Source organism: Mycteria americana, chromosome 7 (genome assembly GCF_035582795.1).
Source record: "Mycteria americana isolate JAX WOST 10 ecotype Jacksonville Zoo and Gardens chromosome 7, USCA_MyAme_1.0, whole genome shotgun sequence".
Classification (NCBI taxonomy): domain Eukaryota; kingdom Metazoa; phylum Chordata; class Aves; order Ciconiiformes; family Ciconiidae; genus Mycteria; species Mycteria americana.
The window spans coordinates 57,049,529-57,066,022 of NC_134371.1; the positions used below are offsets into that span (position 1 = coordinate 57,049,529).

Consider the following 16,494-nt stretch of genomic DNA (forward strand, 5'->3'; position numbering starts at 1 on the left):
AACAATCCATTAAAAACATATCTAGGGATTCATTTAGTAGCTGGCATCCGGCATGAACTTCTCTCATGTATCTTTTTTCAAACATTATAATTGTTCTTCACATTTAGGACTTACCGGTCTTTTCCTGTCTCCTTCTTAAACACTGCATCGCAGTAACTCATGCGCTTTTCTGTTGTCACATAGATTTTGGCAGTTGGGTAGCTGTCAACAGTTTTCTTCAGCATGTTGTACACAATGCCATTTCCATCCTTCCTCATGTTTCGAAAAGGTCCCCAGATCACGTAAACTGTGCTGTTGGTTTCTTTGAAAAAGTACTCGGGATTCTTGAGTAGGAGAGGCACGCTTGTGTGCGAGACCACTCTTATGGTTGTCCTCTTCCCAACATCCTCCTCATAGCCCTTTGTGGGAGCATTGTTCATCCTCCATATGCAGGAGGACTTGTCTATCTCGGCTCCCACCTTCTGGCCAGCCATCTGTCCCGAGTTTGAAACAATGGCACAGAGGTCACAGTCAAGCTGTAGAGGCTGGAAGAAAGAAAACAAAAATATTGGCAATTCTTTCTCTGTAAAACAGGAAGAATGAAAATTCAGTTGAAAGACAGACGGGCACAGTCCAACAAATTGCTAGCAATGCTTCTCTTTAAAAAAAACCTAACAATCCTCATGTGGTAGAGCTGGTAGAAAACCCTACCACTACAAAGCTCTGAATGCAATCCTTTTTAGTGAAATAGGTGGCAGTTCCAATCTTTTCCTTTGTTCTCCACCTTGCAAAGTCAACTAGAAAAATAAGCATTTCTTTTTTTCCCTCTAAATGTTACTCTTTCCACTAGAAAACAATGAAAGAAAGAAGCAGGAGAAAACAATATTTAGATCAATGCCTTTTTCTCTTTTAACAAGGTGTTGTCAGAAATAGGAAAAAAGTACAGAAAAAGTAATGCTGGAAATTTAACTATACACTGACTGTGTTTATGTGTCTGAATGAATAGTTTCCAAATTTGTGATAGAAGTCAAACATGAGATGTAACTCTAAAAAGCAATCTAGTGGCATGAAAATCCTGCAGTTGGAAAGGAGACGCAGACAGGAATACATTGTTCTCTCCAGAGAATGGTTATGACCCATGAAAAATGAGAGGCAGATGGACTGGTGACATGTGAACTACGAACTTAATCCCGGGCAAACTGAAGTCAAAGACAGTATTTCCTGAGCACGTTCTAAGGTGTTATTTCTCCAGCATGAATTGAAAATAGGAACAGTTATCTGTCTAACAGAGATATAGGGATCTATCTGATGTTCCGTTTGTCCGAGTATAAATAGTAAATGCCTTTTGGTTCTTTTGTACCAACAGACTAAAAGGAAATGCCCTGTATTTAAGTTGAATTGTATGAAAAGTTTGGTTAGAAATCTAAATCAAATGAAAACTAGATCCATCAAAAAAACCTACAGAAGATGGTCCAGGCCACAGATCATGTACAATTTTTTGTATGGTCACAGACTTGATCTTCTGTCATACTCTCAATTGGGAGCCAGTGACTTCAGTTTAATGTTTGTTAGGAATAATTCCCTTCATGTTCTTTGGACATTTAGCCTGACAGGATGCTAGGTGCTTTTCTGATCACACTTGTGGTTATTTCCCTTCAACATCACACCTCGTTTAGCTGATGTGGATGAATATCCTGGCTACATTTGACCACTATAACCTTAGGACATGGTGGCTGACAAAACATCAAATTTCTTTGATAATGGTGCATAATGTAAGGACAAGAGATAAACATCTGAAGAGAGCCAAATTATAACAGCTAAAATATCTCATCTTTGGGTGACAAATATTGTACAGAACTAAGGTGCATCCTGCAAGACTTCTGCAATAAATCTCACAATTGCAAAGGTTTGATTTCTCCATTGTGATTGGTTTGATTTCTCTATGTGAGTGGTTCATGAAAATGTTCTTTCCTCATTTCATCAGGAATTAAAGATGCCTGACTGCATGCAAAAGCATTGGCAATGTTTCCTTTACAGAACACCATGTATTTTTTTATAGCTGTTGCAGTTTTAGAGAGCTGTCCTGCATAGCTCTCTGACAGCTGAGATGAAATCCCAGGAGATGCAGCTGAACACAACAGTCTTTCTGTTTACCACTTAGTTACAGAAATCCCGTCTAAGATATGTTATGAGAACATGGCTGGGTGACCTAAACAAATCCATAAGCATAACTCACATCCTAACATGAAGTGAATTGTTAAAGTCCCAGTAGCTTAATTTATAGCTTTCAGGGTGAACTTGCAAACTAACAAATGCTGAATATGAAACTGTTAGTTAGGAAAAGCCAATTTGGTCAAGAATCTGGTCCCATTTAAATTTGTCTCAACCATGGTGTTGTTTTTTGGTGGGGTTTTTTTTTTCCCCACAATATTCTTCCTTCTCCATTAAAATGGAGCTGCTCTTTTAAATTTGGAATGGTTTGATTTTCTGACCTTAGTTAGAAATGCATTGCACATTTTCTATTCACTGAGTGTAACTGTTCTGCTCAAATAAACTGAGTACACTCACTCCTGCAATTGTGTCCCCCGGTTTTCTAGCTCTTTTGTTGTGATTCATTTGTCTTGTTCCAATTTATAAAGCACTTTCATAATATTGAATGCCTGCACTAGGTCAACATATAATTTGCGGTTCTTCAATAGAGGCAGAGGCTTAACCCCTCCCAGCCCTACCTCAGAATAAATATGTTTTACAATGTAGAGAAATTTTACTTGTCCTAATATGCATATTTCCCAACAGAGATCCCAGAGAGAGTTAGGAGACTGACTGACACCCACGAGACATTCCACTGACTCCAGAATCATTCACTGACTTCAGTATCTTTTCCCACCACATCTTTCTCAACGTCTGAGAAATCACACATCAATATTCATTCGTTAAACCCCCATATGGCGACAGGCCGGCAGCTTGCAGTGTTGGTTTATGAGTGTCACAGGCAAAAGGGGCAGTTTCAGTAATCCACATACAACAGCTTTCTCATTTTCCTCGTTCAGCATGACATTCCTGCTTGTTATTACACCCTAGCTCAGGTATGGCTGTCCCATCACTTCAAGACTCCAAAGCTGCTCAAATGCCGCTGCTCTGCCAGGTGGCTCCCACAGGAGCTATTCAGGCACAAGGATTTGGGTGACCGAGGGGCCGGAATTGGGAAGCACCTGGGTAGTTGTGGCTGCTACTTCTGCTACTGAACTAGGACACAGCTGACAGCTCCCTATGACCCTTGAGGAGGTGGAGTGATGTGCTTTTGGCCCCCCTCACCCCATACTCCGGGGTCCTACATCCCTCACACCCTTTTCCCTTATGCAGACTTTTGGCTGCAAGGTTGCCCACGATAGCCCTAACCTGTATGAGAAACTATCACTTTTCCATTTAACTTGCTGTATTGTTTGTGTTAAGGAGGAACAGAAGCAGAGAGACAATTCTTACACACAGGAACAGGAGTACAGAGAGATGAAAACTGGAGAATTAGAGAAACTTGTGCCTTCTTGGTGATGTGCTTTGCGGTTAACAGTAACTGTTTACAGGCATCCACATCACAAACACCAGGAAAGCAATTAAACACTAAGTCATCAGCAGCCTTATCAGAGAAACCAAAAATGGTTCTGGCAGGCAGTCCAGGCTGCCCTCTCATCTGTAGAGATGGTCCAGCAGCAACGGGATTGATACAGATTGGCAGGACCATACAGAACCCTGTGCTGTTACTGTTGATGCTCTCTGGACCGACAACGTCAATTACGAGTTTACCCGTATCTTTCACAAGGTCTTCATTCGCTTGCATTGTAGATGTATGAGCTGAAGAAAAAACCAGAGAACTGTTCACCTTTTGTTCTCTTTTCATGTATTTAGACACATATTTCACCTCTACACACCAAGGGGGTTGAGCTATTATTGCTTCTAGAAAATCATTTATTTTGTCGCTGACCAGAAGGATGTAGAAGTCCTCAGCAGGGCAGATGGGCATGATCCTGACAAATCATCCCAGCTTTTTCCTGAGTGATACATTGTAACTGTTGAGGAGCACTTATATTGTAATCAGTAAAGAAAATGAAATGTCTGACCTTTCCATTTCCTGTGCAAGCTTACAGACAATAGAAAAGATAATTAAAACCATGAATTAGAACTTGCAAAACAGTGCCGTTTCTCTAGCAAAGAGAAATAGCTGTGTAATAAAGGTCACTTATCAAACAGTTCTAGTTATTAAATCTTTGCATTTAGCACTGAAGTGGCTTCAAAGAATCAAAGGTCAAATCATTAAATAACAAAACCAGCCAGAATTAGAAAAGGTCACAAGCAAATCTAACTAGAAGTAGGTCACAAAACACTATTCTCTTCCACAGAGTATTTCGATATTTGGAAAATTGGCTACTTTCCAGTTTGAAACAACCTCCCCATCATTTCGGATGTCTCCACTGAGAGACTGCAATCCCAGCTACAGGACCGTTTGTACGGGTGGCACGTCTGTTCCCAACGGCACAGATCGCCAAGTTTCCCAGACACGGACCTGTAGGTCTGCTGAAGTCCCAAGCGGGGATGATCTCAGGCCAGGTCTCAACCTCTTGGCCAAAACTTCAGCACAAGTCAGTGGAGTCCAACAAAGCAATGCCTTGACAGACCAGTCACGTGCCAGCCTTCCGTCTCAGCAGAGACTGCCAGATTCACTCTTAGGCTGGACCAAATCTATCTCAGGACCTATGCAGGTGTAATTTACACTAATGACAAGCTGAGCTTCTCTTGCGACTTCTTAGCACCACAGGCCGGTGGTGCGCTGGAGAGCTCACTCCAGCCACCAACTCTGCTTCACCCCGTGAATCCCACAACTAATCATACAGATAGTTAGGAAATTCAGATTAAACTTTCCCAATTGTTACTTTAACAATATGATTGTAATTTTGTAAATTGGACGCAATGCCCATTCACTACATAATGAGGCAATTATTACCAGCTCACCACATATTAATTTGCTCCTTTAATGTTGAAACAAATGAGATCTTTTCTTATAATCATCCTATTTGAGTGAATTCTAACAAAGCCGATTGAACAAAGCTCCAGAGAGACTTTCTTTATTTCAATGCCATTTATTCTTCTACTCTTCTTGGATGTCTTTAGAGTTTTAGAGGATACAACATTTATAATGATGCCAATAGGGAATAGATTTTGCCTTTATTCTTCTTGATGTTCTTTTGAGGTCTTTGAAATGAAAGGTACAAGAGAGGCATTAACCGTCTGGCATTGTTTTTATTGCTTTTCTCTACTTTACAAGCCAAAAATGTATTTTAATTTTTCCTGTGTTTCAGTGATGATTAACCAAGCTGGTTTTATCTATACTTACTCACTTTCTTCAGACCTCTGACTGGGAGGAAAGACTTGCCAGGCTTCTCTAAGACAAAAATTCAGCACATTTAAAGAAAAGAAAGATAGTTCTTGTGTGTTCACCCAGCAAGAGCTATCAATTCAATACAGCACTTAGAAGCACTGTATATAAATCACATTATATAACTAACATCAAGCAATAAAAATAAAAACGATAAAAAACCACAGGTCTGATTACCCTGAGTTTGTGGTTGTACCCCCTTCCCTCCTGTGGTAGTGTTGTGGGTTTTTAATCTTCAGCAGTTGACTTTGGTCCTAGCCCCCGGCATCACATCCCAGCAAACACCTCTGTCTTCATAAAATTTAATGTTAAGATTTCATAAAGATTTTAACATTTTGACATTATTTTGAAATGAGCCCTATGTCAACATGCATCCCATTTCCAAATAAATAGAATATGATCTGCCTCTTCATAAGACTGTTCCTGCGACTGAAGTGCCTGGGATATTTTATTTAGATGACTGTCACTGATATGTACATAAGTGCTAGCAGGAAGTTTTTATTTAAATTGAATGAATTGGAAGGGAATGCATAGGAGCCACATAATGGGACTAATCTTGCAGTAAGAGACTGAATAAATAACTGTCACTGAAATTCTTTCTATATACACTGACCCCGTTGTTACAGAACTGCTATTCTTTGATTTGCAGCTCATGTTACAGCTCCTTAAAAGGGCTGTATCAGCCCTTTGCTTGAACAGGTATCTTGTGGATTCCTGATGTCAGTGGTAAAGAGACAGAAAAGGGAAGGAAGCTCGGACTTTGGGCAGAGCTTGACACTTGCATGCCAGAGTCTCCAGCACCATCTAAACTTTCATTTGGCAAGTGTATTTTTGAAACATTTTAGCTTTCTTTCTCATGGAAAGGAAAAGAACAAAAATAACCACAAACCCAAACCTTCTGAACATGAACCACAGTGCAAAGTGATGCAGCGTCATCTTTGTCACTTTCGAGACAGCTCCAGTTACGGCATGCCAGCTCGTACCTCTTTCAAGATATAGCAGAGCAAATGCTCACCAGAACGTTGTCGGTTTTGCTGCTGCTGTTGGGAACAATATAGGCAGCTTTGGAACAAGGCAAGAATCAAGTACATCTCATGATACTGAGAGCTGAAAAATAAACACCTCAAATATATGTGAGAAAATTCTGAGTAGCAACAGAGTCAAGTGTATGACCTATAAAGAAGAAAACGGAAAAACAGGTCTTTTAATATGTTTTCCTCTAATATAAAGCAAAAATTGAAAAGTCAAAGATAATACCCCTCTTGATAATCCCATAAAATAAAATTTGAGTAAAACCAGGTCCAGTTTGAGCAAAATATTTTAACTTTCTATTTTTAAAAAATAATATTTAAATAGTTTTCTAAAATGGAATGAAAATGGTCCTTCAATTGAACGTTCTTCTGTATTGTGAAAAGCTTAAAGCATGGTTGTTCACATTAACAGAACAGTCCCTTTCATTTTTTCCTTTCTTCCTGATTTCCAGCTGAAACTTCATTGAAACGGACACCTTTTAAATAAACCTACACTAGTATTTTCTTCTGGAATAATAAACTATTGAAAGATTCCCGATAGCTCTATTGGTAAAAAAGACTCAAAAATAGAAAGGTGGTGGAGAGTAAACAAAGAACAGGAGAAATTGTCCTGTGTCTACGTGGAGCGATAATGACGGGAGGAAGCTGCCAGATCCAGGGTTTCAAGTACAACAGAAAGACCCAGCAGGGGCAGAGCACTGGAGGACGGACGGACGGCCAACAGCCCTGCGGGACTCTGAGCACGGAGAGTGGCAGGCGAAGAAAGTTTTGCCCTAAGGCGTTGCCTGAAGGATGCGTGAGGACCTGTCCTGCGCGTGCGCTCGCGGTCAGCTGAAGTCACGGTTTAGTTTGCGTCTCAGGTGGTTGGTAAATTCTCCTCTCCCAACGTATGATGGCAGAAGGGACGCGCTCTGATTAACATGAATGAATATGTGTCAAAAGGGGAAGGAAATAAATGGAAGCAGGATACCAAAAGAGAAGAGAGGACAGAAAAAAATTCAGAGAGGAACTGAAGCAGGCTATGAAAAGGTAGAATACAGTTTAGTGTTTAAAAGAGAGACACATAAGGGGAAAGAGGATTTGAGAAAAAGTAAAATACTGATATATAGCCAGTAAGATAAACCATGATGTTTGGGAATCAAATCTAGCAAAAGAGAAGAACCAAAACACCTAAAGATATTTGTTAAGGTATAAACTAACTGTTGTGAAGAAAGCTTTGTCAGACATGTCCATCAAATAACTCAGCATTAGGCAGAGAGAACAGCTTTTTCCCTTTAAACTGCAACTGCCCAAGCAGAAAACAGATGGAAACAGATACCTTCACTCAGCATATAGTACTACAGCTTGTAGGTAACTGGAAGCCCTGACATCTGTAGACATACAGATGTCTACAGTTCCAGATCCACCTAATTAACACCTCTGAACTGGGAGGGCGAGGGGGAAAGAAAAGCAGAATCTTCTTTGGCATATAAAATATCAAGATAAAAATACAAACATGCCCAAGAACATATGTGGAAATGTTCATGTCAAACACCGTTGAGTCAAACAACTAATTGTTATGGGAGGGAGGCAAACTCCATCATGCACACCCTATACCGCAAGTTCACAAGGTAGGCACTAAAATAACATTCACTCTGAAAAACAGCGTATGAAAAAATTAATTTCCCAGTTGCTCAAAAAGGAAAACCAAACAAGCTACATTAGTTCTAGAGCACCCCTAACTTCATCCCAGTGGTTTAGCTGATGACCATAAATAACCAGAATGTTTGTGACACTCCATCTATCACTCATTTGCAAATATACAGCCTTTGAAATATCATGGCTTTGTAATAGTTCAGAAGCCAGGAATTCTTCCAACTAAATAAATGCTGCTTGCTGAATGCTGAATCCAATAAGTCATTTATTGTAACATCCATGGCATTGCTCACTTGCCTTCGTTAGCACGTGATGACTCTTGAATTTTGTGCACAAAAGTTATTGGAGAAACACAATTTAAACCAGACACTGCCCATCAAACTTCATAAACAACTCCAAACACAACGCAATCAGCTGCTTTTAACTATGGTACCCCTTTTGTCACTCTACTGCAAAACTGTATTTGCAACAGTATATTTGTTACCAGCAAAAACCATCATCACTTGATCCAGCAAGTTATTGGTATCGTAATATTTAGGTTTACTTTATCTTCTGTAATTCTCTGTTTATCTTGCATTTCTTTTCTGGTTTTTGTACATAGCAACAAGGAAGATAAAATTTGTTTCTCCTCTATACAGGCACATTTGCTCAGCAAACAATACAAAACACAAGGAGGTAAAATGTCACAACTCAAGGAGACATAAAAGGGAGGAACGTACTGTTAGCACATGGACTGAATAGCGAATGAATCACAGTACGAAAGGACAAAAACAATTTCTCACATCCAATACCGTGTATAGCAGTAGAGCACAGGTAACACATAACACAAAATACTTCCTTACAGAGTGGACTTTAGAATGACGTCCTTCAAAGCAACCAAGGCCAAAAGGACTCTCTCCACAAAAGCTGGTTTTTCTTTGCAAATAATAATAAGTATCTGTGCAAAAAAATTAATGAGAATTCTTCACTATGAAGTTGCCTACTATAAGACTATTTCTAAGAAATTCTTTGTCACATATGCAAAACATCGGTTACTCTGTAACCGCTGACTTTAATTTGTATTTATTATAAATACCCACAGATGGCGGTAAAGTATATAATGTATACAGCAGATTTGTTCCAAGTTTGCTTTCTCTAATAACCTCCTATTATCAGCACTCACCATTAATCATGGGCCATTATCTAGGAACTTATTTGGCTGAATCACAGATGCAGGAATGCCTGTTAGGCCTCTAATCTAAATATATTTGAAAAAATTACACTCACAAACAAATTATGGGACTTCTAAGATGAAGTTCACATCTTATTTCAGGTCAATTTATTTGGGATCTGACATGGGGAAACGATATCAAGGTAAGCAGCAAAAAATGTCAGAAAAACTACCTTGTGCTCCCCCTTTTTTTTTTTTTTTTTTTTTTTTCCCCCATGAAAATCCACCTAACAGGCTGGAAGTCTAATTTATTTCGGTTCCATGCTGTCTAGACCTATTATTTAATTTTGTCTCTCTTGGTGGTCTATCTATCAAATTATTTGTATGCATGGAAGGAAAGTGATAAGCTAAAATGCTAATTATCCATTTTTCTGAAATAAAAAAAAAAATATATCCATGCCAGGAATAACAATAAGTTTTATTATAATAGCATTAAAACCAGTAGCATTTTTCATTTGACAAAATAAGCCTTAAGAAGCTTTCCGAGTCCAGTGTTTTTAATTGCAGGATGCCTTATCTAAAAGAGAATACATACTTGCTTCTGGCCACATTCATTTCTTTTCCCCTCATTGGTATATTGGGAATATTTGCTGTACCACTTTATGACTGTCAGCTTTACAAATGTTTAAAATCTTCTGTAAAAATATCATTTCAGGTTAAAACTTTGCTTACAAGGTCCTAGTGCAAAAATTATATTGTTTTAAATATCTTTCATTTTAAGATATTTAAATCATTTCAGTTGCAGAAAGATACAAGGTTAAATCACCATTTTTCAGATATCTGAACTTTCAAACACTATGGCACTGGGCACTAGGACAGAAATTTAAACTGGATTGGAGAGTTCTGCTTAAATAATTAGGAAGATTTATTTTAAGGTCTTTTTAAGTCATTAATGGAAGCTGTTGAAGCATAGCTGCATATTTAAAAACTCTGAAACTAAAGGTCTGTTTCAAATGAAAAAATCATTGTACGTGTACTCTCTTCTGATTGCTTTTACATCACTGCCTCAGTGTGTACGTCCACTAACTACATTTTCATCAGTGCCGATTTCATTGCAGGCACTAGTTTGTGTCATGGACTAACATTACCTGCAATAACTTTGTAAGCACCCTCAAGTGGGAACTACTGGGTTAAATGATTTGTAAATAATTCAAAGGTCATTCTGTATCGCTTCTCCTTCCTCTTGGAGCTTGACGGTGTAGTTTCTGCCACTAGCACATCCCACACCAGCCCAGTTTCCCTCTCACTTAAAAGCCTTTGCTAAAGAAAAGCCCCCGAGCACAGTGGCCTCTGCCAAATCCTACTGAAGTCAACAGAGCCTTGTGCAGGTCAGTGCATCATCACTACAGAGCTCAGCACAAGGCCCGAGGAGGTGCTGAAGAACACACGCACACAAATGAGGTGGTAAGTTATGAGGTGAAGCATGCTAGAAGCAACTGCAAAACAAAATCTTATTAAAACATGAAAATAATAAACCCTATCAATCTTTTCTCCACTATATAGTCTGGCCTGACAATGATATAGTTGCAAGATATAAACAACACTACCTCCAAAATAGGTAGTTATAATCATATAGCTCTTCTACCTATAATTTAAATTTTTAAGAGAGAAATTAATTTTTAGTCCTTCACACATCTTAAGGAGAAAAATACCACTGTAATGTACCCATACGCCGACTTTCTAGGAAAATCTATGGCACATTCATAGCCTCCATTACAGCCAAAAGCAAAACACCCACTGACATCATTGGAGCCATGACTTCACCTAGTGTCTGAATTTTGGAAAGAGAAATTTGGATTCTCAGTTCATAGATGAAAAAGCTTTCTATCTGTAAAGAGACTCCGCTCAGCAGCAAGAGAAACAGCAAGGGAACTTCTCATGTGACGTGTCCAGCTTGGGGTGAGACTCTGTGCAGGGCTGGGCTCAACAAAACATACTCTACTCTGAAGAATAAATTTAGACATGGGACCATAAAATGAAATAGCTCAGAAAAAAAAAGTTCTGTGCGATTACAAAGATCATGGTGCTGCTCCTTTGCCTGGGCAGCAGCAGAGGCCCCTGAGCTACGATTCTGCTTCAACCTGTGAGAAGGATTCAGGGTATTTTCTTGATGTAAGCTATCTACTCACAAAGCCAGGTGACAGTACTTTTTTTTAAACCTGTTGACTTTAATGAAGCTTGTGATTCCTTATGTTTCCATGGACTGTAATGACAGCAGGATCTTTATTGTTTGACAACTTGAAAAGCAATCTTAAAGGTCAACACCAAAGCTCATCAGCTGCTCTGTAACTCCAACTGATATAGCAACGACTGCCATGGTTTTGACAAAACAGGTTCGTGGGGACAGCAATAAGGAGGGAAACTGGGTGCCCTCTGATAGCATCTGTCTGCTGACTGCTTTGGCTTGCTGGTGCTATGAATATGGTGAAATACATATCAACCGATGGCCTAGCAAGGGAAGAGATAATGGAAGACTGACAACTGCCTTCTACAGCAAACAGGTTGTGCCTCTCCTTTCCTCCTCCTGCCAGAGCAATGCTGCTCCATGCTCCAGGCTCCGCTGCACCTCTAGCTCCCAACGGCTCACAATCGCGCATTGGGAACTGGAGAGGCGAACTTCCACCTCACTGCCACAAGGAAGGTCTGCGCGACTACAGTGTGCAGCTAAGTAAAAAAAAAAAAAAAAATTCCACTGAAGTCATCAACTAATTACAAAATAATCATCCAAAAGAAATGCCCGCCCAGGTTACATCTGATGTTAAGGGAACAGCCCAGAGGACAGCAATGAACCTTGGCTTGCATAGAAATACCATTTCTTCATTTCCACGAACAGTATATATTAGAAAACTTTTCTATAGTCATGTTAGTTCTATGTTCTCTCAGTTGCTTAGTGACTTAAAAAAAAGCATATATATATGTATTAACAAAACTAAAAACAGCAAGAGAGGTATATATGTAGAGTTTAGATGATGTATTAATTTCATTATAAGAAAATATTTACAGAGCAAATGCGAAAGCTTTGGCATCTCCTCTCTCTGAGTCATACTACTGCAGAATTATAGATGCAGTATGAAGAAAAATATGTGTGCGTGCATGTTCAGCTACCCCATCATACATGGCCCCAGACATGCACAGCGGTTTTTGGCTAAAAAGGACCAAGGGAGATGAGCTGAGGAAGGAATACTGATGGGCTACATATGTCCCATTAAAAAAGATCCCTTTTTTAGGGAATGCACCTTTGTAACAGAGGACAATTAAGCTTTGGAACAGGTGCCCAGAAGATTCTGGAGTCTCCATCCCTAGAGATTTCCAAAGCTTGACGAGGCACAGACCTGACCTAACCTTGATGTTAGTCCTATTTATAGATGATATTGGACAAGATGGACTCCAGAGGTTCTTTCCAACCTTTTTTTTCAATAGTTTTATAATTCTATCACTTTAAAAGCCAAGGAGAAGTTGGATTAATTTTAACGAAAAAGACAACACACATTTTTAGTAGTGACGACTATTCATTACTGGGGGCGGGGGGGGGACGGGACCAAAACAAAAACCAAAAACACAACAAAAGACTGAAAGTTGAATAATTAGTGAAAAATTGTTCTCTTTTTCCTTGCCTGTTCTTGGTTCTTTCTACTGTCTGTCACACACAAAATCACACATAAAATACAGCAGGGGAGAGAAACATTCCTAAAATGAAAATGGGATTATAAGATTTGATCTGCATGTCATATTGCAATCCTGCGCAGAACCTACACCTAATAAATCTTATTCCTGATAAAGTATTATTAGGCACAGTTACAAGACTGGAATCGAGACTGACCTAAGATCGTAACCACAAGCGCACTCCAGCCAGTGTAGCACAGGGTATGGGCAGGCAACACTGCAATTTCATTCCTGGCACATGTGAACTAGCTCCAGGACTGCTAAACCGGCTGTTTCAAACAGTTTACGTTCATTGCTTCATAGGATATTTGTAGAGACTGTAAATTTTAGTTGAGTCCTCCTCACAGGTCTTCTTTCTAAGGCCTGTTAGCAATGCATACAAGGTGATATATATCACGTCATGCCTGGAGAACGATGCTGTGAGTTCTTGTTACTACTTTCAGCTCTACTAACTGTGGTGCCTCCCCCAGTACTGGAACGTGGCCAAGATGCAGAAGTGGTAGCCCTAATGGACTCTGGGGTTAGGAGAGGGGTAAAAAGAAAGAAAAAACCCCCACTGATCCAGAATTAATACATCTTTTCCAAAACAGAAGTCAAGACTGCTGTCATGTGCTAGCGACCACCGTAGCATCACAGCCAGAGGGCTGTGGAGATTGTAAAGTCCAGGCTGGGACAGAGGGGAGAAGGAGAAGAGGTATGTTGCAAGAAATCAAATGCACATTGCATTCTAGAAAAATGGGGAAAACTCCCATACAATCAGACCTGCAATGCTCCAACTATAATACAGCAGAATTATAGTGGCTACAAAATGTAGGATGATGAAAATCAATTCTGAAAAATTATACCGCAAGTGAATACTGTACTTATCCCCTTCCCTTGGAATAACCCCACTGTAGCAGCAAAACCATTGCTAGTTCTGTGACAAGATCCTTGCAAAAATCCTGCAGATCCTGTTTTTCAGAAGAGCAATAATGAAAAAATAAAGTCCTGTGGTGCTTTTCCTCTATCAGCCCTGTTTATGAATTCATAGCACAGCATGAAGGTTATTAAAATCCCATATGTGAGAACCACACACAGCACAAGGAGATATGAATTGGCATTCCACAGAGATAATGCTATCTAATGGGCAAAACAAGTAGCATGGTTTCATTCTTATTCAGAGTACCTTTGGAAAGGGCAAAGCATCTGGCTGCTGCTCATGGATAGCTGACCAGACACAAACCATTTCTTCTTCTTACCTGTTGATTAATAAGTTAAACGTAAAGAGCATGGCTGTTATCTTGCTGGGCCTTGATATTCCCAAGACACCCTTTTACTCACAAACCATTTGACATGGGGTGGATTAAATGCTATTTGGGTGACCCAGATACAGTAACTATTAAACACGCTGCTGTTTACTTCCACATACACGCATTTCAAATCAAAATGTAATTAACTGTGGAGATAACCAACACACCTCACGAATTAATTAGAGAGTCCTGCCTATCTAATAATTTAATTATTTTCCAAACTTATTCATTTATTTCCCATTTTATTGTTGAAACAAAACAGTTAATGCCGTGCTTTATTTTGCTGCCAAAAATGTTTTGATCCAAAGAAGCACTGAGCTATTTTGAACATTATCAGCAGCTGGAAAAACTTCAAGGAAAAAAAACCTGTTTTGGAAAAAAGGTTTAGGAAAAATCTCCAAACTAACAAAGCATAGACATGCACCAAAAGTTTCCCCAGTGTTCAAATACTCTGAAACTTTTGTTGAAGAGAAAGCAACCCCCAGTCCATTATTCTAAAAACCTTGACAAGAGTCGAATTTAATGTCTAAAACATACTCTACTTAAGGACAACGATCAAAGGTTTGCAAGGCTATTTCTCAGTCTTGCATGTATGATCAATCAGCCATCACAGCGAGACCACAGGTGTCTGATGGTAGTCATCACTAATGACAGAGACGGAAAGCACTCCAAAATAGGAAAGGCAGGATCTGCCGTGAAGCAACATGAGACAAAAGCATCTTCTGGCAGGATTAAAATCCATGTGCTTGCTTGGTACTCTGCTATATTGCTAGGAAGGGTTTTCCTCTCATCCATATCTCTATGATCACACGCTGCTGCTCAGTCTCCCCCACTTGAACAATCACTGCTGAAATTCAGAACTGGGATGATGCTGTGAAGTTTGTGTTCAGATCTGAACTTTCTCTAATTTCAGCAGTGTTCAGACTCAAGATTCTCATTTATACCAAATTATACACTCTTTCAGCTGCACCTTGCAACCTTGTCACTATGTGATAGGCCCCATCACAATATTACACCATCTGTTTCAGCTGTTGGATACCACTTACATGCTACAATCAACATCACTGTCAGAAATTATAATCTATATCAATATTTTACAGAGGCAAAGGAGGGAAGGCAGTGAAAAGAAATTAAGTCTCATAACTAAAATGAAAAATCCTTTCCCTCTAATGACTCCTGCCTTCCAAACTGTCTGTCTTTATGCATGAGACAATTTGACTTGCGATTTGCTACCTGACTAGGATTAGCTACATACTTTGGAACAGGAGCCCCACAATGAGAAACACATAAAACATAACAATAATTTCCTGTAGCATGCCATTCCAAATGGAGATGGTTATCCTTCCTATCGCCCTCACAACTAAAGCTACAGTCAGGTATTTAATACTGTTCCACAAACAAGAGCTCCTTGGCTTGTAGTCAGCATGCAAACATGAGACTACTGGCTAAAAATTTCAGGGTCTTTGTTAACAGCCAGTTCCTTCTGGTTTGGTTTGGTTGGGTTTGGTTTTGTGTTTTGTCGGTCCCCCCCTCCTGCCCCCCAAGAATGGGGAATAACAGATCTCAGGCAAGAGCTGGATAACATTTTGGTTTGCACTTGAGGGCCAACATGAGCTTTGTAGATGCCTCCATGATCCCATGAGCATTGCCTCATCATCTCACAAATGTTGATATATCTAAGGCCAAATTGGAAAAGAAATTTAGGTGATCTTTAGGTGACAAATAAAAAAATGCAAACCCTTACAATCCCTACTACTTAGCACACATTCAGCCTTAGACTTGCAAGGTGTCTTCCTTTTTAGACTGAAACATTTCTTCGGTAGCTGAAGTTCCACATCACGCCCAGGCTAGGATCTTCCTGTGGCACCCATCTGAAACCTCTATCCCACTGACATCCAGGAACGAGACTGTGTTGTAAAAAAATTGAATCCAGCAGATGAGATCAGAGAAGGGCTGTCAGAGATCCTTTTGGATCTTTTTTCTGCCTTCCTGCCACCAAGTAAAAAACTAAGGACAAATGGTCAATTTTATTTCCCATCACATTACCAGCTAATGTGCAAGATAAACTTCCCTGTGATACTGAGACATTTCATTTTCTTTAGAATCTTTAAAATTCTTAAGTGAAAAATCTTCTGATTGTGGTGAATATTTATTTTGAATTCATCAGTTTTATGTTTTAAATGCTTTCTGATAGTGCTTTCTTTGGAGGGTTAGGGGTTTTGGGGTTTTTTTTGGTAGAATAGATTATGACTGTTCTGA

General features: G+C 39.5%; 1 protein-coding gene across 7 annotated transcripts in view; it reads right to left on the minus strand.

Annotated features, from left to right (window-relative positions):
- Nucleotides 1–16,494, minus strand: part of ST6GALNAC3 (ST6 N-acetylgalactosaminide alpha-2,6-sialyltransferase 3) — a 225,897-nt gene that overhangs the window by 73,974 nt on the left and 135,429 nt on the right. For all 7 annotated transcript variants that reach the window (XM_075508562.1, XM_075508561.1, XM_075508565.1 and 4 more), the window contains one exon: nucleotides 115–524. In XM_075508562.1, coding sequence (XP_075364677.1) covers nucleotides 115–524 — 410 coding nt within the window. The remainder of the gene's footprint in view (nucleotides 1–114; nucleotides 525–16,494) is intronic.